The sequence below is a fragment of the Crocodylus siamensis genome, chromosome 2 (assembly GCF_052110815.1).
Source record: "Crocodylus siamensis isolate JL-2025a chromosome 2, ASM5211081v1, whole genome shotgun sequence".
NCBI classification, from domain to species: domain Eukaryota; kingdom Metazoa; phylum Chordata; order Crocodylia; family Crocodylidae; genus Crocodylus; species Crocodylus siamensis.
Genome location: NC_143396.1, coordinates 283,363,565 through 283,385,032, shown reverse-complemented (window position 1 = coordinate 283,385,032; position 21,468 = coordinate 283,363,565). Strand labels below are relative to the sequence as shown.

The following is a 21,468-nucleotide window of genomic DNA, read 5'->3' as shown; positions in this document are numbered from 1 at the left end:
GGAATCACTGGGAGGAATTCTCTGTATCTGCTGTTTTGAAGGTTGGACCAGGCTGTCTCACTACTTCATCTGGGCCTTAAAGGGCATGTCTACACCAGGGTAGCAGAGAGCTCACCTGCAGCTGAGGATGCCCCTTGGGTGCCCTAAACTGTTGCTTTTGAGCTTATTTGGCAAATCTTGAACATGATGCGTGGGTTGATGCAATGGAACGGAAAAGGGCAGGGCTTATTGCTCCAGTGGCATCAGTGAGCTTCCTGCCATAGCAGTGGTAACAGACCCAAAAAATCTACACGTGTGCAAACTGAGTCAAAGCGGATGCAAAATCTGACCAGGCCAGAATAGTGGTCTGGGGCTTTTTTGTGAAAAGGGTCCTTGCCGACAGAATGACAGATGTGTATGTGGCATGGCAGAACATTTTATGTTATCCAGAGCAGCTGCCTGGGAGTAGTGACTGGGAGGAATCCCTTGTTTTGCTGCTACAAGCCTAGTTTCAGGCAGTAACTTTAAAGTGTTCTTCCAAAGGGTTTCTCCAGTGCAGCCAGCCGTCAGCAAAACTATTGGTGTGCGCTCACCACAGCAACCAAATCTTAACCCAGAAGGCAAAGACCTCTTCAGAAAGATGTCAGGGTTATTAATCATGTCATCCAGAGAGAAACTTGTGCGCTGCGGATGAAGCATCACTTATTTCCCCACCTAAGCCTTCACAGAAATCTATTAATCAACATGCAGTGACAGAACAAGGAGAGGAGGAACAAGTTAACAGCACTAAAATTGGCTTCAAGTCAAGAAGCACCCGGTGGAGCAGTGTCTGCAATGTCAGGCTCTCTGAGCATCAATTAGTTCTAACAGATACAAGCAAATCCACCTGAGGAGCATGAGAGTTTTTTTGCATTGATCTCACTCACACCTGCTGAGCCATTTGTACTCTCAGCCATGGGACTGGCTTTTAAAGGAGACTAGGTGTAAAGCCAAGAAATCTATTCTACGATCACTACTTGCATGGAAAAAGAGCATAAAGACAATGGATGTGAAACCACTGTGTCCAGAGCAGCAGCAATTACAGCGTGGTTTCCCACGTGCCTAGGCACACATTGTTAATCATGCCAGCCGAGTTATGAACTGTTTCTGTGCCGTCCCCCGAGTATTTCGGGAACAATCAGTTTGGGATGCAGAGTCTGCAGCTTAGGCCCTTCTTGAAATTAAATGGGTAGAGTCAATTCCCTTGGGGCCAAATGTGCCCCACTTTGTTTAATTGTTTGGGGAGGATTTAGAGGAGGTTACACTTGTTTGCTAAAAAAAAAAAAGGCTGGATTTGAAAGATTGCTTGCCTTATCTTCCATGCTGAGGGTTTTTTCTGTCAAAGGAGAAAATTAATTCAGAAGCAGCCTTGTAGTAATAAACTCATCCCGTGTGCAAAGTGAAGCTAAAGCCCTGTGAACACTCACTGCCTGCTGCAGCAAATATACATGATTGACTTAATGCACATGTGGTGCTACTAAAATCAATTTAAAGGTAAGCACGTACATAAGACTTTACAAGATCCAGGCAGTAAGGAAGTGCTTATCTTTACTCAAGTGCACAGCTGTACCATAAAACCATAGAAAAAAAAAGGATGGGAAGGTTATTTATTATTTTGCATTCTTCCCTTCATAGAGACAGAAAAACTGATCCTCAGCTTTATAACAGCTCTTTTTCTGCATTTGAAGACCATTGTGGGTCTTCTGTTCTTCAGGCAAAATAATTTCAGTTCTTCTAACTTTTCCTCACATAATCTCTAATCATTTGTTTTAGGATTATGCATATGGGTTGAGTTAAGTAGGTGTATAAGTCCTTTCATTATCATGACATCATGTTAGGAAAACAGTAAATAGAAGTAATTCAGCAGCAGAGTGCTCTGCTGTTGGGGTAGAACTGGCAAACGGCTGTTCGAATCAGCGGCTAGAATTCATGAAAAACGGGATCGAACTGTCCTCTTACGGCAGCTTCCATGATTCACGTCTGCTTACTTTAGCAACAAAGCCATTTCATTTAGGTTGAAAACTCATGTTCCTTTCAGTTTTCAATCTCTATAGTTTAACTAGAGAAGCCTAGATAGCCTTGATAAGTAGAAGGGTGAAGTGTTCTTTTTTTCCCCCCTGGTTTGGTAGAAAGGAAACAAAAACCACATTTTTAAAAAGCAACCAAAATAATTGGTGAGGTCCTTAGTTTGGGTTGTTGTCACTTAATATGACCAACATACAACTGAGTGAGTAATGAGAGTTATACATGTACTCAAACCAGATTACTGAATAGACACAACCCAGGTTTCAGTTCTTCCAGCTAGATTATAATGGTATTATCCAAGCTCTCATAAAAGAAAGGTTTCAAATCTCATGTTCGTATCTACAGCCTTGAATATCTGACTTCAGATAACCAATGTAGCAACATCTGCTTGCATCTGTAAATACCCTGAAATAACAGCATTTATAGAGCCAAAGTGAGCTGCCCAAAACGTGATAATGGAAGGGTGACTCTGAAATCAACTGCTTTGCCCACCTCCTCGACCAGTGATGGCAACACCCCAGCAAAGGACTGGGAGAGGTAGGTTCGCTGTCGCAGTTTCCTGCTTAGATGGGTGAAGGAGGATCAACTCTTCAAGAGCCCCAGCCTGTCTGAAGACAGAGACTGGTGGTTCAGAGGTTGGGAAGGCTCTAGCCTGCCCAAAGCAACATGGTGAGACATCCAGCAGATGGTTCCTGCATGGAAGACACAGGTCACCGTCACACCAAAAACTCAGTCATCCAAGGAATGTATAGGACCCATGTCTGCCTTAATCCAGCCCTGCCATCAGTGACCTTTTTGATAGTGTTTTAATGACTTTTAAACCCAGCAAAGGAGCCTGATGGAATCAGGGACTCCTTGCATCCACTGAAATTAAACTGACCTCAAACATGAGACAAGCCAAATAGAAAAAAAACTGCAACCTATCGAGCTGTCTGCAGATCCCAGTTCCAATTTAGCTCTTGAAACCACATTAACTGTCCATTAAGTCTCAGGTCTTATCTCAGATGCTCAGTCAGCCTATGTGCATTATGAACAGTATTCTGAGATCCAATTTAAGCCCCCCCCCCGCCAAGGCTGAAATCAAGCCCAAAATATTTATGGAGTGCCTTTGTGTTCAACTACAGTGAAGACTGAAGTCTGTCTTTGAGAACCCCCTGCTCTATTTTGGGGGATCCCAAAAGGATGGCACTGCTGTAATCAGCTAACAGCCACAAACTTCACAAGCCTTCAAAACATGCTGCACTTGACACTTTCACTGAGGAGCAAACCTGCAAAGCCATTCATTAGAATAAATTGTTCTGTTTAATTAACCTACTGAGCCTGGGAGAGATGGTTAATTATGACCAATTAGGTACACCAGGTTAATTATACTTGCTTGCCTTAGCCCCACCTGCACAAAAGATTTCCTAGCTGGCCTGTAGATAAGTTTTACATCTTTGAGCAGCTTATTACCTGGCAAGAGGTCTTGTGAAAGCTTTCCACTAACAAACGGGAATCATAGCTACTTGTAGATGTTCTGCACCGTGTAAAAAGTACTTGTTTTCAGCCCCCGCTAAGAAAACTCTGTCTTCCTTTTAGATTTACAGTTTTAACTTTACAATATTACCTACGAAAAAAGAAAGTAAATGAAGAAACCCTTAGGAGAGAACAGTGGCCTGGATGCCCTGAGTGCATTGGACTCAAAATGGCTTTCTGTTTGCACCTGCTCTTTTAATGAGTGCTGAAGGGCAAAGATCAGACCCAAATTGGGGCCAGCTGAGAAGGATGCTGTCCCTCTAATACCCAACCAAGGATTTACAAGTCTAGCTTAGCAAGGGATTCAGCCTGCTAGCCCTTTCCCTCACTGTTTATTTAGCTGGGAAGGTTTGTAAATCAACACCCCTGCCCTTGGGCTCCCTATTGCCTAAATCCCTGGGGAGGCAGGTGTACTTCTTGGAGCTTACTCCTGATGTATTTCTCCAGCCGCTGGGATGCTCCTAGGCAGCCAAGAAGGGATTACAGGGAGCAGGGCCTGGAAGCAAGTCTGGTCTCCAAAGTGCCATCCACACGGCAGAGGTGATGATACCCATAGAGGGGCAGGCAGCTTTGCTGCTGGGAACAGCCCAGGTTCCTGGTTAAAAGAGGAAAGCTTAACCTCTCCACTCCCTTTCCTGCAGCAGCTGCAGCTTGGTGGGGTGAGGGCTCGTTAATATGATGAGCCCCAGGTGCAGAGTGGGTGCTCTCTCTCTGCAGTCCCTGGTATGCTCCAGTGCTGCCTGGTTTGCTTGGCTGCTCAGCAGGACGTGAAGTCCTTTGCCTCTGAGTGGGCCCAGCTCCAGGGCTCATGGATGGGGAGACCTCACTGGAAAGCTACCTGGATGAGTGCACAAGCCAGGTGAGCCCCGAGGGGTTACAGCAGGCTCTTGGTATAGGGGCAGGGGCAAGGGGGGGCTCAACCCCTAGGGGGTCCTGAATGCTCCCCTGTCTTCATGCCCCTTTCATCCTAAGCCTGCACTAGTGTCCCTGCCAGCCCCTCTCTGTGGCAGGGGCTGGGACCTTGACCCCTGAAAGTCCTGAATCCCCTCTAGCTTCATGCCCCTCTCTCTTCTGCCTGTACTGGTGTCCCTGCCAGGCCCCAGTGTGCCCAGGGGGCTCCCAGTGGCACCAGGTTTCTGCCCCTACCCATCCCCATCTGCCCCCTGCACAATCCTTGCATGGCCTTCCACCACACCCCAACAGCAACATTGCTGCTAATCTACACAGGCCAGGCAGCCATCCGCCCTCATCTCCTCCCTGAGCTGCAGTCACCTTGGACAAAGAAAGACGGCTCGTGAGATCTGGCCCAGCCTGCCTGAGGGCAATCTCCCTGCAAGAGCTAATGCTCTTCCAGCCCCACTGGCTCAGTGGGAGACTGGGCTCAGGGGCAGGTGGCGTCCTTAATACCAGGGCTCTAACCCCGCTGCAGATTACAGCAGGCTGATAGCCTTGTGGGGCCTGGCGTTGCTTTCCTGGTGGGGTTAGATGAGGGGAAAGCTCTTGGGAAAGCTCCCAAAGTGTTTAGCAAGACCCTGTTCCAGGTTGTGCAGCAGTGACCGGCTGCAGGAAGGCATATTAGTGCTGCCCCTGCTTTGAGCATCTTGGAGGAAAGGGGCATCAGTAGCTACTGAGCCTGGTGATGAGAGGCATTTTCATTTCAGCCTCTGCGCTCTGCCCACGTGACACAGGAGACTGGGCAAGACAGACCTGTGGTCTGACCCAGTTGATGGCAATTGTTTTGTTATCAGGGCTGGATTAACTCTTCAGTGGGGCCTAGGAGGCTGAGACCCTGCCCCCTCCCTCCCGGCACTACTGCCCACAGGGAGTGACCCCAGTACTCTTTCCTGCCATGGCAGGGGGTCGAACCTGATGATCTGCTCAAGTCCCTTCCGACCCTACCAGCTATGAAACCCTCTTCCTGGCACTTGTTGCTTTTCTCATGCTTGTTTTTTGAAAACTCTTGCTCTTACTCTTCACACCGTATCTCTCCCACCATCTCTCTCATCTGTGCCTTTAAACTGTTCATTCTCCGCTACCTCTCTCCTGTATCTGTGTGATACTCTCTTACTCTGCTCAATGCACTTCTGTACAGTACTAGAGTATTTCCAGTGCCCTCTGCATAAAAGGAAAGTGTATTGTTTCTTCCACCACTCCCCACTCAGTAGCTGGGTGCTAATGAACTACACGTGAGCAAGCGTTTGGGTAGATCCAGAGGACAAGCTGAGGTCAGAGAATGCTGTGATCTTTAGTTTCAGAAGCTTCCTTCTTGTCCCACTATGGTGGTTTGGGTGCAAATTTGTCTACCTCCCTGAATATACGCATGTCTCGCTTGACATAATTCTGTTGTCTTCTGAGACCGACAGATGCCGCGGGCTACTACTACTTCTGGTGCTAATATTGTGTCAGACCTGTATGGGGAAGCAACTGAGGAGGAGCTGCTGTCATTTCAAAGGTGCTTTTGCAAAAGTAAATAATTAGCAGGCATTTCTTGCATGACTAAGTAGTGGAACTAGTTCTGTGGGTTTTTGGAGACTTCTACCTAGACTTAATTGCACTAACTCGTGCTCCTTTTTGGGCAGTATTGTACTGTTCTGAGGCTACTTCAGTGTTGCTCTATACACAGGAGATCTCGGAAAAGCCACTTCTCCCCTCCCCACAACTAATCTGAAGCAGCGTGTGGATTTCAAATGAAGGTGGCCTTAGGAGAATGTTCTAGCGTGTTTAGCATACGTAAATGCCTGCCTCTGGCTTTCAAATATTTTATGCTGACAGAGTCCATGAAAACAGTGTGTATCAGAGTACCATTGGTATTTATTGCTTGGTGCTTTTGAGGTCCTGTTTTGGAGTGAAGAGGGACTTTTGTAATGTCTATACTGGATTGTTTGATGCATAAAGCTAGACAGCTTTCAATGCTAGACAAAATGTTATGCACTTTAAGTTATTGTTTTATTTTTAGGTACAGTGTATTTTGTTCTGGAAAGAGGTGCATTTTGATACTTCCAAGGAACATGCAACTAACTGTTTCTGTGACCAGCTACTGTCTGCCAAGCTAATAAAGAGAAACTGATAATTTTTCTCTCTTCCTCACTAGAAATAAAATATCCAGACATGCCCAAAATAGCTGAAATTCTGAAGTCCTAATTACTTTAACTCTTAAGGAGCCTAAGTATGTATCTGAACGTAAGTTCTGCCACTTAGAGCTGTACTAGATAGACCATTGATCCATTACTGGTACCAGATGTTTCAAAGAATGGTGCATGGTGTTTAATAGCCTGTCCCTACAGAAAGCTTCTCCCTGGCACTTCCTAGCTGGATGTGATGGTGCATCTTGAAGCATCAGGGTTTGTGAACCAAAGCCAGCCCTGTTACGAATTCTGTTGTCAGCTGTCGAGAGGAAAATATTTGAAGCTAGGTTCCTAGACAGTAATGCGCCTAATCAAGATCAAAGCTGGTCGAGACTTACCAAATGTTATTTGCTCCCCAGCTCCAACATTTTCTGTGGCTTGGGCAGTGGGGGAAGGAAGTCTCACTTTGGACACTCTTAAGCAGAAAGAAAACGGGTTTAACTTTTTGTAATGTATTAATAAAGGCCTTAATATGTCTTGTCCTTTCACTATTCTGTAGTGAGAGGAGCATTGTGGGAGGACAAATAGATTTTTTTATAGATTTTCATAGACATTGGGGCTGGAAGGGACCTTGGGAGATCATCGAGTCCAGCCCCCTGCCCAAAGGGCAGGAAGTCAGCTGGGGTCAAAGGAGCCCAGCAAGATAAGCATCCAATTTACTCTTGAAGGTGTTCAATGTAGGTGCTTGAACCACCTCCGCTGGCAGGCTGTTCCAGACCTTGGGGGCTCGGCCAGTAAAGAAATTCTTCCTTATGTCCAATAGGTTTATTTCTCTGTGCATCTGGCCTCTGCACCTTGGCCTGACTTTCCAAAGAGCTGGGTGCCTGCAGCTCCTGTTGCTCAGCCTGAGGTCTGGTTTATGCTCAGCACTAATTGAAACTCTAGTCGGGTGTTTCTTGAGGCTGCTGATAGCCAGTCTTTCAACATATTTGGCCTAATTGGAGGATAACATGAGAATACTTCCTGTTGATCAGTTAAAAGGTCACCCCTGCCATCTACTGGACTTAACATGTTCTCACAGTTCAGTAAACTGAAAAGGTTTTATATGCACAGTAAAGTTAGTGTCAACTGAGATGGTGCCAACACTCATTTTGGTTTCCAATGGAAACCAGATTACTACAGAACTATACAGTGATCAGATTCCAAACTTCTAGCTAAACTACCCTGTCGCTGGCTAGCAATATGTGCATATTCTGCAATCTACTAGGAGTAAATGTTTTGTACCAGAAGCTGAGCGCTTTTATCTGATGTGATTGCACAAACTAATTTGAGCTATTGTTATTCAGTAGCTCAAATACTGCAAAAAGTTAACTTGCGTTATTAGGATTGTACTCGACTTTCCGTTGTAGGTTTCTTCTGAGCGGGGTTGGCAGTCCTGTATCGGTTCACTTACCGTTTATGGTACCGTTTGGATGCTCATTCAGTAGTTTGTGTCAAACTCCTGGATTTGTTCTGCCCTCTGAACAGAGACCTAGCTGGATTCAGTGAGTCTTTCCTATACCTCTGGCTCATGTCCTCAGCGTAAAGCCCCAAGTTCCTGTAGCTGTTGAACTGTAGAAAGACGGTACTTAATAAAAACCTTCTTTAGCCATTGTGAGTGCAGGGGGCACAGTTATGTATCTGCGGACACCAGAGCTGGTCCTGACGGAAGCAAGACTTCATTTTCCTGTCTCTTGCAGTAGTTAACATCAGGGCTGGGTGATCTAACTCAGGAATTGAGAAGTCTCTTCAATACTTTCTTAAGTTCAAATTGGAGGAGCTGTGTTGGGGACCTGTATGGCCCCAATTTTGAAAGGTGTTTTGCGGTCTCTTTAGAATCATTGGATTATTGGAAAAACTGAAACAAATGCCTTTTCTGCCTTGCTTTGAGGTAGCTGAAAAGGGTTAACATGGTGATGAAACCTATTTTCCAAAACCCTATTCTCTGGACTTTATACACTGAGCTGGGTGAAAGCCACGGGAATAGAGGTCGGTGAATTGTGAGCCTATAAGAAGACTTCGGACATGCTTCTATATCTTAACTTGAAAGTATTCTTTGCTACTATGAAGTGGCGAGGGGAAATGTCATATTGAATTTTCCTGCATTAACTGAGAAACGGGTTTTCTCTTCAATCTTCCAGTTGAAGTAAATGGGATTTCGTCATCTTAAACATGCTACAATTATTTTTCTCTCCTTAAATTTAAAGGATGATCTTTCATCAACTTGTCCTCAGCTATTCACTCCCATGAGCCCTTATGACACGGATCTGCCGATTCATTCAGTTGAAGATGCATCGTTCAGTTCTCATCTTAACCAGTCCAAAGAGCTTTCTACAGACTTTTCTTCTGTGGATCTCAGCTTTCTCCCAGATGATATTAACCAAGAAAATGAAGAACAGATTTTTTCTGAGGATGGTCGTGAAACAAAGGAAGATCAAAATGTGTTACCGACGGAAGAGCAAGATAGTGGCATTGTCATGGATGGGAGCAATCTGCCGCAGGTGGGCTGCACGGATGTAACCCAGCCATCGCCTGAAACTTCTGGTGCCTGTCCCCCCTTGACACCCATGACTCCTATGACCCCAATGACCCCTGTCTCGGAAAGCTCTGGCATTGTTCCTCAGTTACAGTAAGTACGCTTAGGTCTGTGTGAAACTTTTATGTGAGGATGGACCTGTGCCAGGGATGCTGCAGAACAAATTTCCCAGGAACCAAAATTGCTACAAGCCTTGTGCCTTGCACTGCAAGGCAGATTTCTTTGATTTTTGACTTCTCCTATGTAGCAACATGTGGGTTTGCTTGTGCCTAGGTAAATACACAAAATGGAAAAGCCCGTCAAAGCCTACCAAAAAGCCTATCAAAATGGACTGCTAGTGTATATGCTTCCCTTGGGAAGAGGATGAGAAGGGAAGGAAAAAAACAAGAACAACCTGTGACATACTAATCATAGTGCTAGTAACACTTGTATTATGGTGGTGGGAGATTTTAAAAAACCTAGTGCAAATAAGTAAAGGGGTAAAATCCACTGATTACAGAAATAGAAATAGATCAAGTGTCATTCAGGCATTCACAGGTGAAAACACACAGTCTAGGAGAGAGAACCAGCTGTCTTTGCACAAAATAGCACCTGTGGACTTCTCGGGGATGTCAAAATGGTCTGAAGCGTGCAGGGAGCAGAAACAGCCCCTCTCCCTGACCCTGAGACGGGGAAGGGAAGGAGTGGCTTCACCAACAGAAACAGAAAATAGTGGCCTTGGCGGAAGCCAGGCTGTTGTTCTTCCCTACTTCGCTTTGGCTGGAGAGGCTCTTGGCAGAGAATGAGTTACCTTCCTTTCCACCTGGAGAATGCTGTAGCTAAAGAAGTTTTATGGAGTTATGGTCTTTAAAATGGGTTAAGTACTTAAAAGAATCTTGACTGCTTTATCACTGAAGGGCAAAACATAGTTGGATATATTCAGTAGATGCAGCAGTTTAGTACTCTGATTTTCCTTTTCTAATCTTTAATAGCTTTAACATTAGGCCACTTTATTACTGATTGCCATGAACTCGCCATATGTAGCTTAGTATTCAAGTAGTAATTAAATAGCTAGGAAAAGAAAACGTTTGTTAATGAACTGTGGCTGTAGGCTAGGTTGGTAGTTAATAGCATGGTTTTGTTCTGCATTAGCTTACACACAACTCTGAAGTGTTTTTTTTTCTGGTTTCCTCAGGAATATAGTGTCTACTGTAAACTTGGCTTGTAAACTAGATTTGAAGAATATAGCTCTGCATGCCAGAAATGCAGAGTATAATCCAAAGGTAAGCATTAAAGAACTAGTTTGTAAAGTTTAATACTTGATGCCATTTATGTTCTAATTTTGTTATACGATCATTTCTTAATTGAGAGCAGTTGCTCAGTTCATTAAAAATTGATTTCAAAGTTGCTTTAGCAGACTGGGATCTCTCTGAAGGTCAACCATTTCCATCTCCTCTTTATTTCCTTTCCTTTCTTGCTGGGTATCAACAAAGCACTTGGAGTGGTCTTGTTGCAGGATCGATGGCCCGCTCTTGATGGAGAACTGGGCACAGCCTGTCAAGTGGCCAGACGGATGCTTTCTGCTGAGACAGATCACCTGACTAGAAAAGCCAGCAAATAGATCAGGAGAAAAGATGGGGAGAGATTAGTGGGCAAGGAACTTTGGGATCAAGGTGGGGTGGGAGAGCTACAGGGAACAGGGCCCAAGTTCTCGGGTATGTCGCTTCTACTGTGGAAAACTGCAGGGAAGATATGGGGTACGTGTAGGAGACTTCAGGTCAGGAAGAAAAGATGATTGATGTACCAGATTCTGTAGAAAGAAAGTGGTGGGGAGGTGGAAAACTGAAGCCCCTAGACAAACTTCTTGGTGTGGTATCTCTCTTGCCCAAGTCTTCTCAAGGAACAAGCTGGTAGCCCACGTGCTCTGCAAGTTTTCTGTGTCTTCTAGCTGTTGCTAAATAAACAGGTGAATTGAATTTCAGAAAATGGAGCATTGTATTTGGATTGCTACAATAACAATAAAACTGATCTGTTTCCTTCCATAATAAACTTTAGAGATGGTGTTTCCAGGTCGATGAGGTCCCTGTGAAGTTTCTTCTATGTCCATGATTGACTCATTCCTCCAAAATATGTTAGGCTTAACAAGGCACTCAATTCCAGGATCAATGTGGAAGAAAGCCCTTGCACAAACCTTTTAAGGATATCCTGGAATCTCCAATGTCTTTGGCTGGGTGTGTGGGGAAAAGTCTCGAGCAACTCCAAGACCACAGCAAGAAACTGTATCAAGTGTATGTTCAAAATCAGCCTTTGGTATCTGTGACTTCTTGTGTTGGCTAAGACTGGAATGTGGTTCAGTCCTCTTTGTACCGAGTTTTTAATGAAGGAGACATGGACCCAAAATCCATTACATACCAAAGAAGTCTAAATGATGCTTCCCTGGCTCTTAGGCCTCCAAATCATTTGAGTACAACTTTATTCCACCCTAGGCAGTGTCCACAAAAACTCTGCCTGGATTCCTTCATGTTTCCATTTTAATCCAAAAAGGTCACTAGTGCAGTGGTTTTCAAACTTTGCTCCAGGGAACCCTGGGGTTCTGCAGTAGGACAGCGGGGGCTCTGCAAAGAGACCAGCTGTAATAGCAGAGTGGGTGGGGAGGTATTTGACCCAGCAGTCTTTTCTGCCCAGAGCAGGGGGGCTGGACCTGATGATCTCGCAAGGTCACTTCAAGTCCTAAACTTCTGTGAATCTGTGGTGCAGTGCCATTGCCAGACCAGGTCACCTGGCTCTGCACAGCTCGTAAGGCCTGTGGAATCGGGGGTAGAGGTTCTGTGGCAGAAGAAATATGAAAGGGTTCCTTGAGTTTGAGAAGCTTGAAAACCACTGAATTGGTACTGCTGCCTAGATATCTAACTTCCACCTAAGCTCTGCTGTGACCCAGTTCTGTTTGGGAAGAGTGTAAACGTCCATGAAAGTCTTCATTTATTTAGCTGGAGAAAAAGCACAGTGAGTGACTGATGCAGAGAACCTGTGTGCAGCTTGGAAGAGACCATCCATCTTTTACACAAAAGCCCACTGGTCATGGCACCTGCCCATGAAGTTGGAGGCCTGGGTTTTAGGCCCACCTCATTCTCAGAGGCTATGAACAACATCTCCCAGGTCACTGCAGAATGCTCTCACAATTAAGCTATGCCCTCTTCTTTTCTTCTATCCCTGTGGTTCTCAAACTGTTTAGACTTAAGGCACTCCTTAGGAGATGTGAGCTCTTACCCTTCACTCTTCATTATAGAAAATTAATATAGCAATTAGCTTATTGCAAAGAACTCAGCCCACTGCAGGCCAGAATATTTTTGACACACTGGATTCTTATTTGAAATCTCTGGGCTTATCTTGTTAGCATTGTGAATCATGGTTCACAATGCTAACAGTGTGGGAACCTGTGGCACCCTGGTTGAGAATTGCTGATCTATCCTTCTTGTTGAAGTTGGCCCACTGCTTAAAAAGGAATGTGAACCTCATAGCCAAAAAAAAACTAACCAAAAAAGCAAACAAACTGGATACGGACTCTGGCTTAGTGATAAGCAGGGGTCCTGGTTTTCACTGATTTTTAAATTCCGTTTCTGGTTAAAAATAAGTAACCCCGAATCTACATTTTTCTGTGATTTAAATGAAACACACTAATATATCAGTCATATATAGTGGTGTTTCACTTTAATCATGGAAAAATGTGGATTCGGGATTACTTTTTTTAAACCAAAAATTCAAATTTTTGGGTTTTTTTAAGTTGGAGAAAACCAAGATCCCTGGTGATGAGGAGGGCACTTGCCTGTGAGGGAGCCATGACTTTTGCTCCTAAGGCCATGTATGCATTTACCAATAGGTAGCTACTAGAAAAAAAATGCATGTGTGGCATTAGGAGTAGGATCCTGAATCCATGGCTTCCTCCCTCCCAGGAGAATGCCCACCTGACTGAGGTGCAGAGTCAGACTTGCTCTCCCCTGAAATGAATACTGCTGCCACTTAGATGTGCTGATCCAAGCAGATATCTTTCCTCTGGGTGAGTTGGAGTTGGGTCTGGAGGCATGCAGAACTGTCTACTGGGGAGCTCTGCATCTTCCCAGGGTGAAATAGGACTGCTGTCCTCTCTGCCTTGACATGCAAGTCTCAGGGAAGCTTGGATAAGCAGTCTATAAGTTTTGGACATCTAGAGGTCCAAATCCTATTCTGCATGCAGTCCTAAGTCATGGTACTGGCTTATGTCATGGAGCATCAACCCAAGGGGGTTATGAGCGTAAGTGCGTGGGTTATGGGACCCCTCCCTTCTCTGAGTCCAGGGGCAGAATACTGCGCACCCTTTTACCATGGCACTGAGGAATGTTAAAAATCTGTCTCTGCAGAATGGCCAATAATACCAACTGGGTGAATAGAAAGTGGGTTGATGAGATGATGGATTGAGCTTGCTACAGTGCACAGCTGTATTTATATGGCGCTCTGGCCTAAACTTCCAAAATTAAGAACTTGGGGAAATCAGGCTTTTCCCTTTGAGCTCAAATAAACCTTTCATATACCTTTATTTTTCCCTATTATAGAACTACATTTGATATATTCTGCTGTTAATTTAGGCTGAAAGACAGCTTTTTATGACATTTTAAACAAAAATTGAAGGTGATAGCTGGCAGGCTTGTAACAAATAGTTCTTGTTTCAGAAAAGAGACTTAAATGGAAAATAAGAAACTGCTAGGTGAATAATGTACGTTATGAAGCATGCACGAGTGAGTATCATCTGTGCTTGCAGTTTGTCAGAGCTGTACTGAAAATTTCTAAATAACCCTTTTTAGAGTCGTCACTGTGTAATGTGAAAGCTGGTCTAAACCTGGTACCTTCATCGCAAGGTAACATTGTCTGACTTTTAAACTAGAGGTTTGCTGCAGTGATCATGAGAATCAGAGAACCAAGAACAACCGCCCTTATATTCAGTTCAGGGAAGATGGTCTGCACAGGAGCAAAAAGGTAAGGAAAACGACATCTACATTTAACTCGAGCACCAGGCAACATTTTGAGACTCATCTTTTTAAACTACCTACAAAAGTCAACACCTGAAATGCTACGAGATGAGGCACTGCTCCTGAACACATCTAGTTATTTGTGTGACAGGAATTGCAGCCAGCTGAACTACAGGCTGCTGTTGCTCAGTATAATATTTGCTCAGCTCAACTTAGTAGACAAATGGCTAAGTTCCAGGAATCCGTACATTAATGCCACTTTCCACTCATCTCTGCCATAGCCAGGACGTAACTTTTTTACTGAGTGTCCCACTCTAGATGAGTTGCACCCCTAGCAGGGATCCCCACTTTCCTTGAAGTTCATTCCTCTAATGCTTAAGCCCCGAATCCTCTTTCATGAAAACTGCTGGGTCTTACTTTTATCAGTGGTTCCCCAACACTTATTTTTGACAATAGCCCCCAAACTCTAACAACTAAGATACCAGTATTAGTCTTCCAAATGGCTACTTGGATCCCCTGTGCTCCTCCAGCATAAAGTGGGTGGGAATGCTGGTTTATATACCCGATGCAAGTTTCCTCCTGAAGTCCACGTAGCCTACTCCAGTACACCTGCTGCTTACTCCTGTCTCTCTGCTCCCTGCAGTGAAGAGCAGTCACGACTTGCAGCAAGGAAGTATGCACGTGTGGTACAGAAGCTTGGGTTTCCTGCCAAGTTCCTGGACTTCAAAATACAGAATATGGTTGGCAGTTGTGATGTGAGGTTCCCAATCCGCCTGGAAGGACTGGTTTTAACTCACCAGCAATTCAGTAGGTATGTAGGTTCCTTATGCAAAGACTAAGGATTTGAGCTGGGAATTGGAAGTCCCAGGGTGTTTCACCATTCTAGGAGGGGAGACAGCATGATTTTAAGTAGTCTTCTCAACTATGTGAATCGGACATTAAAAAAGGATAACGCACTTTATTTGGTCCAGCAGGTTTTATTATATCATATGAATGCAAAAAAAGAGGGGTTCCTGACCAAGCTTACTCATGAAACAAAGCTGAGAGGGCTTGCAAATGCTTTGGAAGATAAGATCAGAGATGGACAAGATCTTGATTGATTGGAGAATGGGGTACTAGACTGAGGAATGAATTTTATTCCAGACAAATGTAGAGTGCTATGCTGAGGGAAGAAAAAGCAAATACAGAATGGAGAGTATAACCGCCTGACCAGTAGCATTGCTGAGAAGGATTGGGGTGGGTCAGTGAATCATTGGTGACTCATGTCAAGTCTGTGGTGCAGCTGTTTTTTGAAGGCAACTGCAATTTGGCAAGCATATTGAACATAATGTGTAGGAGGTGCAGTTCTGGGCTCTACAATTTAAGAAAGATGTAGAGAAATGAGACGGGATCCAGAGGCAAACAGTGAAGATGACTGGAATGCAGGCAGTATTGAGAGAGCTAGGCACTTTCAATTTGGAGAAAAGGAGATATTTAGGGTTGAGGGGAGCATATGGGCAGTTTTCAAATATTTGAAAGGCTTTTATAGAAATGCCGGAGAAGAACTCTTCACAACAAATCAAATTTAGATTAAATCTCAGAAAAACTTCCTTACTGTCAGGACAGGTAGAACAGGAAAGCTGTGGAGTTTCCTTCATTGGGCATTTTCAAAAAGAGTCATGATAACGTTTGTGCAGGGAGTTGGACTAGATAATCCATGAGCTCCCTTCCGACCCAGTGATTCTACAGTTTTTAAGGGAGAGGTAGCAATAGTTGGGAAGAGGTACTACTCCCATGGTTTAGAGAGATGTCACTTGTAAGTAACTTTGTTCAGAAGAAATAGGCATCTAAAATGACACCAGGGATAAGGATACTGTACTAGTGAGGTGTTACTGTCTTCTTTCCAGTTGGGTATGTCATAGCATAACCTTGATGTACAGGACCTGGCTACAGGAGTCTGCATCTTTGGAGCATCTAGAATCCAGTTTACATACTAGACTGCAATACTTTGGCAGTACATATTTTTAAGTAATTGCTGTTAACTAACCTCTTCCTGAATTTTTTTCTTTTTTATATAACCTGACAAAAGTCAAAAGGTTTTCTGTAGCAGTTTTGCACAGCACCACTATTGATATTAGTAGGTACAGTCACAACTCTGGATATAGTAACTACTCGTTTCGTGTACACGTAGTTTAGTACATTGGTGGCTGGCTATTCAAAACTGCTCTCCTGCCTCCCTCTAGGGAGAGAAGTTACGCTTTACAATTCTCTCATTGAAAGGAGAATATGTGCTAACCTACATTTATGACTGCTTCTATTATTTCAGATTGTTATGTGGACTCTGACCTGCTTTTTTGACGTGCGTTACCTCTGGTTAAAATGAAGGACAAGGAAGTAATCTGTAAACATAAATGGCTTATTTCCTTCATCTTGCTTTTAGACGATTACTTCTTGTAACAGTTACTGATGACTGGCAGTCATACTGAAGGAATGCATCTGATACTGCTGAATTTATGCTGTGTACAGAGAATTCCCATGTGCCGCAGGGTGTTCATGAAATCTGGGCAGTAGTCCTATCTAGGATGACAATGAATTGGTCTCATGTTAGTAGTATCTGCTGTTATGTAAAACATCAGGATTTGGGAAAATGCTTTGTTTTCATTGAGAATAATTCCTCTAATTTAAAAAAAAAAATGATTCAGTTGAACAAACTCTTTATAAGTTCACTTAATGCTTGGCATATGTTACAGCTCCAGCAGCCTGGACTATACGCTTAAAGCATCGGGTGCAATGGAATTGTGCATCCACAGATACTGGAAGCAAATAACTTAATTGGGATGCACACACATGCTGCTGCTGGCTGTACCAGTAGCTGCATAGCAGCCATTGCTGCCCTAGTGCCACTGCTGTGGGCATGGAGCAGCCCTGCTATGCCTCTGATGGAAGCCAAACTGTAGCTGAGAAAAACTTAGACAAAAGCAAAAGCACTTCCCACTGGTGAAAAACACAGAATTGAAGACTGTGGATGCCTCTTATAGAATGATCCATATTTTGTCTAGATTGTTTAAAGTGAATGTGTAGCCTCATTGCTGGGAGATCAGACTTGGTGCGCTAAAATGCATTAATGCAAGGTAAGTCACTAGATTATAAGAAGTTTGGAAAGGGATGAAGACTTCAGTGCACTGTAAGTGGTTTGAATATGCGTCTCTAGTGTTAAGATGATCACTCCTTCACTTAATGACACTGGATAACCTGACAGCACCTTGCCTTGTTGACTAGCTGCTGTGAGTCTCTTTGTCTATTTCTCTACCTGTTATATATGAAAGAAGTGTTTCTATGGGCCCCTCTGCATGTGCAGGTTAGGGCACAATGGGATCTAATGCCCGATACCCCACTTGTGCCACACATGCATGGCAGGAGGCGTGATTGTCAGATGGTGCATTAGAGCCCATTGTGCCTTATTGCCAGTGCAGTTGGAGCCTGATCCCATGGGGAGGGGTACCCCATGGCTGAGAGCCCTGTCAGCTGGGAGCTTGGATTGGCTGACAAGGCTCCCAGACACAGGGTGGTCCCTGGCCACTTGTTCAATTAATGGCATGAGAGGAGGTGGCTACAAAGTTGTTATACATTTTATGGAATAACTTTGTACCTTATTCCTCTTTTTTACCATGCTATTAATTGATTGAACACATGGCCAGGTAAATAATTTAAGTCATGAATAACTTTTTAATCAGGCTTGAAGTGCTATGTGTAGATGAGGCCTAACAACTTCTCTTGTTGGCCTTGGTCTGTCCTGGTCCGATATTAGTGCAATGCCAGTTCCCGCAAATGCGAGAGTGTAACTGTAGACTCTAGAACTAGGTGGCCCACCACAGTTCCAGTGGGGACAGAAGTTTACGGGTCTCCATTAGAAATTTACAGGTTCTAAGGACATGAAAATAGCAAACACGCATCTCAATGTATTGACTCCTAGATAAGACAGCTTCTTCTAATGTGGTTAAGTAACTTACTTTAGTGTATAACCAGCCTATCCTTTGGAAGGGAGGATCAGTCAGGGGGACAGTTGTTCATTTTGTTTTATTTTTGCTAGTTTTAATAAAGCCATAAAGTGGTGTTCCTACCCATTCTTCCTTTTTCTTTAAACAGTTATGAACCAGAACTGTTTCCTGGGCTTATTTATAGAATGGTCAAACCAAGGATTGTGTTGCTGATCTTTGTTTCTGGAAAAGTTGTATTGACTGGTAAGTAATCTCCCTTCTTCATACAGCAGTAACATGTGTATGAAGAAAAATCTTGTCGTCTATTAGTTAGAAGCTGGCTAAGCTGACACTTATAGCACAAACAGTTTTTGCCAGTAAAAAACAGGGAGTATCCTTTTAGTGAAATACGAATAACAGCTATAAGACAATACGTTACTAAAAGGCTTCACAGAAGTTCAAATAATTTCTCAAAAAAAATTCCATACCATTCAACAAGCATCTTGAGTTCCTGAAGCAAAGTAATTCCTGACTTGTGGCCAAGGTATCACCTTTCAGCATAGTTAAGATCTGTCTTGATAACTGATTCCATTACATTGGAAAAGATGCAAAATTCTCATAGAAATTAGTTTTCCCCACTTGATTAGAAAACTACTTTACCACTGCAATGCAGTATGGTATTTGCGTGGCTTTGGGTGGCGGGGAGCAGAAGTGCATTAATATGTAATCTGTCTTTATCTTGATTCGGTTCTGTTCTGTTCTGTAGTACACCTGACCTTAAGCAAGTCCTGTATTTAATCAATATGTATGATGGATAAGCCTTGAATTCAAGGCTTGTAGGTAAATATTAATTTTCCTGGATGAGCACTCCAGAACATTCATTCTGCAGTACTTACTGTGTTAGGCAAATTCTCCTTTTGTACATTGAATAAAACTCTAAATTGTATTCCCGTCAGATATAAGACCTCTTTCACAGAATCATGAAAAGGTAGGACTGGATGGCACCTTCAGGGGTCATCCGGTCCAGTTTAACAAAAGGCTTTCGGACGTGCTTCAGAAACAAACAAAAAAATGAGCTGCCCTTACCCGAAGGACCTTCAAAAATTAACAAATCCATGAATGAATTAAATGAATGGACCAAGGAGGTATTCAGAATAAAAAGCTTAAATATGTTCTCCCTCAACCCCCTCCTTTGTAGGTCCTGTGAGGTCATGCTGGCCAGCTCCACTCCACTGATGAAATCCAAAATATTCTGAGGACACAATTGGCAAAAACAACCCCCCCTAAAAAACCAAAACTCATGCAGCAGGCCCATAAGGGCTCAGGTAAGTCCTAGTTGGAAACTGGACCCTACTGTAATAGGAAAAAAGGACTTCCTGAGCTCCTATGATCCTTTCCCCTAATCCAGAAGAATTTTCTGGTAGCTTGAATATCACAATTGAATGTCCAAGCAGGGCCAGGGAGTGTGGTTGCTGTTATGTATCTCATTAGCTAGAAAAACTTTAAAAAGGAGCTAGCTCAGAAGTGCATCTATTAAATGCCTGTTAGTCTGGCTAGAGGTTCACTGAAATGCCAATTATTTGGTCCTAATAGTTCCTAGTTGTACCTCCAAGCTGATGAGGAATATCCTTGGCTACCTGTGGCTGGTTGGTGTGTGGTTTTCCATAAAAAAGTTGTATGTGGGAAAAGTTGTTGGGTTAAAGACTGCAACATGAATTCATATATATGATGGTAGAAACAAAAAGAAAAATCCTAAAGTCCTGATATGGGTTGAAGTGAAAAGTGTTCTAGAATTGGGAAATATTACAGACCAGTCTTCAAGATTCTGTGTGAATGCAAAAATTCCCTCTCTCCCCCTCTGCTTTTTTAAATGCAGTTTCCCATTAACTTACCAACAGTGCAGAACTACCTTAATCAGTCTGTGCAGCTTTCTAAAACTAATTTGCATGAATTGTTCATAAGAAATCTGATCACTAATTGCTGCCTAATTCTTCCGTCCTACATGTAATGTAAAAATGGGATATTTGATTAAATTTGGATGTAAAAATTAGTGAGTTAAACTTTGTCTTTTATAAGAGACAACAGTAGAAACGCTGCCAGAAAATTTTATGACTTCCCTTTGGGCTTTCGCCCAATAGTCTATTAAAGGCATCTGCATCTGCAAATATGTTTTAGCATGTTCATGTAAGAATCCAAACTGAAAGATTAGTACCAACCAGTCTTTCTTTTTCAAAATGAGAATGGTGCAAAAAATGAATGAGAAATTCTTTCCACTTGCTGCACAAGTTTCTCCTTTTAAAAAAAAAAAAAAAAAAAGCCTTGATAAACTTTCCCCCTCCTTCTCCACCTCCCAAGGAAATGGTTTTATAAGCTGTTGGATATGTCTTAATACTGATTTTTATTGGATTTCAATGGATGTGACTTAATAACAACTGAATGCAGTCTTGTGTGTGCTATCCTAAATCTTATTCTTAAAAATATTTACATTTGTCCAAATATTTTATAGGTGCCAAAGAACGTTCTGAAATCTATGAGGCATTTGAGAACATCTATCCTATTCTAAAGGGTTTCAGGAAAGCATCTTAATGCAGCTTGTCAGAAGACTAGAAGGAATGTGTGAGTTTGTATGGTCATGCATACAGCAAATGTAAGAGCATTTCTGAACCCAAAATACATAGTTCTGGCTTATGAAGAAGATAAAGCCATTTTGAACGGAACAAATAAGACTACTTAGTTACATATTTTGCTGTAAGATTTCTGTTCCGTATGAGTTTGGTCTGTTTTTGTAGAGCTCTATTGAATTAACAATAAGAAGAGCTGTTTTTGAACGAGAATATACGCTAGGACCATTGCACTTACAAGCCATTTCATAATGTTTGTAATAAACCCAATGTGTGCTTCTTCAATAGAATGGAGCTGGTGCCATAATGCCGTTTTGTTGAAATGTCAAGGCCTTGATCCACATTTTTGTATTACTGAAACATAACTTTTTCATGTTTGTCCAGAATTTTTTATTTTTTTGTCTACAATATAGTTTATAAAATTCAGCAGGAGTCCTTTTAATTTCTTTTATGGTCAAATACCCAGTCTCTTGAATTGTGAAATGAACTTTTTTTCTTTCATTCTCTGTGTTGCCATATCCAGTTAGCTATGCAGTAGAAAGGTCAAGATGATGATGACTGGTGCTGGGATGTTTGAAAGTAGTCAGCTAGCGCTAGCACTATTGGCAACTGAAAATAAGAGGTGGGGGATCACGTGAATATCACAAGCTATTCTACTAATGGTTTGTGACAGATTCTACAAGTGGGACTTGAACAGGTAAAAGGCAGATTACT

General features: G+C 43.0%; 1 protein-coding gene across 1 annotated transcript in view; it reads left to right on the top strand.

The window, feature by feature from the left end:
• TBPL2 (TATA-box binding protein like 2) overlaps positions 1 to 21,131 on the top strand; it is a 30,683-nt gene extending 9,552 nt beyond the window's left edge. Inside the window, exons 2-7 of the mRNA XM_090034262.1 lie at positions 8,870 to 9,291; positions 10,373 to 10,460; positions 14,093 to 14,184; positions 14,821 to 14,988; positions 18,303 to 18,397; positions 20,640 to 21,131. Coding sequence (XP_089890388.1) covers positions 8,870 to 9,291; positions 10,373 to 10,460; positions 14,093 to 14,184; positions 14,821 to 14,988; positions 18,303 to 18,397; positions 20,640 to 20,719 — 945 coding nt within the window. The 3' untranslated portion in view covers positions 20,720 to 21,131. The remainder of the gene's footprint in view (positions 1 to 8,869; positions 9,292 to 10,372; positions 10,461 to 14,092; positions 14,185 to 14,820; positions 14,989 to 18,302; positions 18,398 to 20,639) is intronic.
• Positions 21,132 to 21,468: the final 337 nt, after the last annotated feature.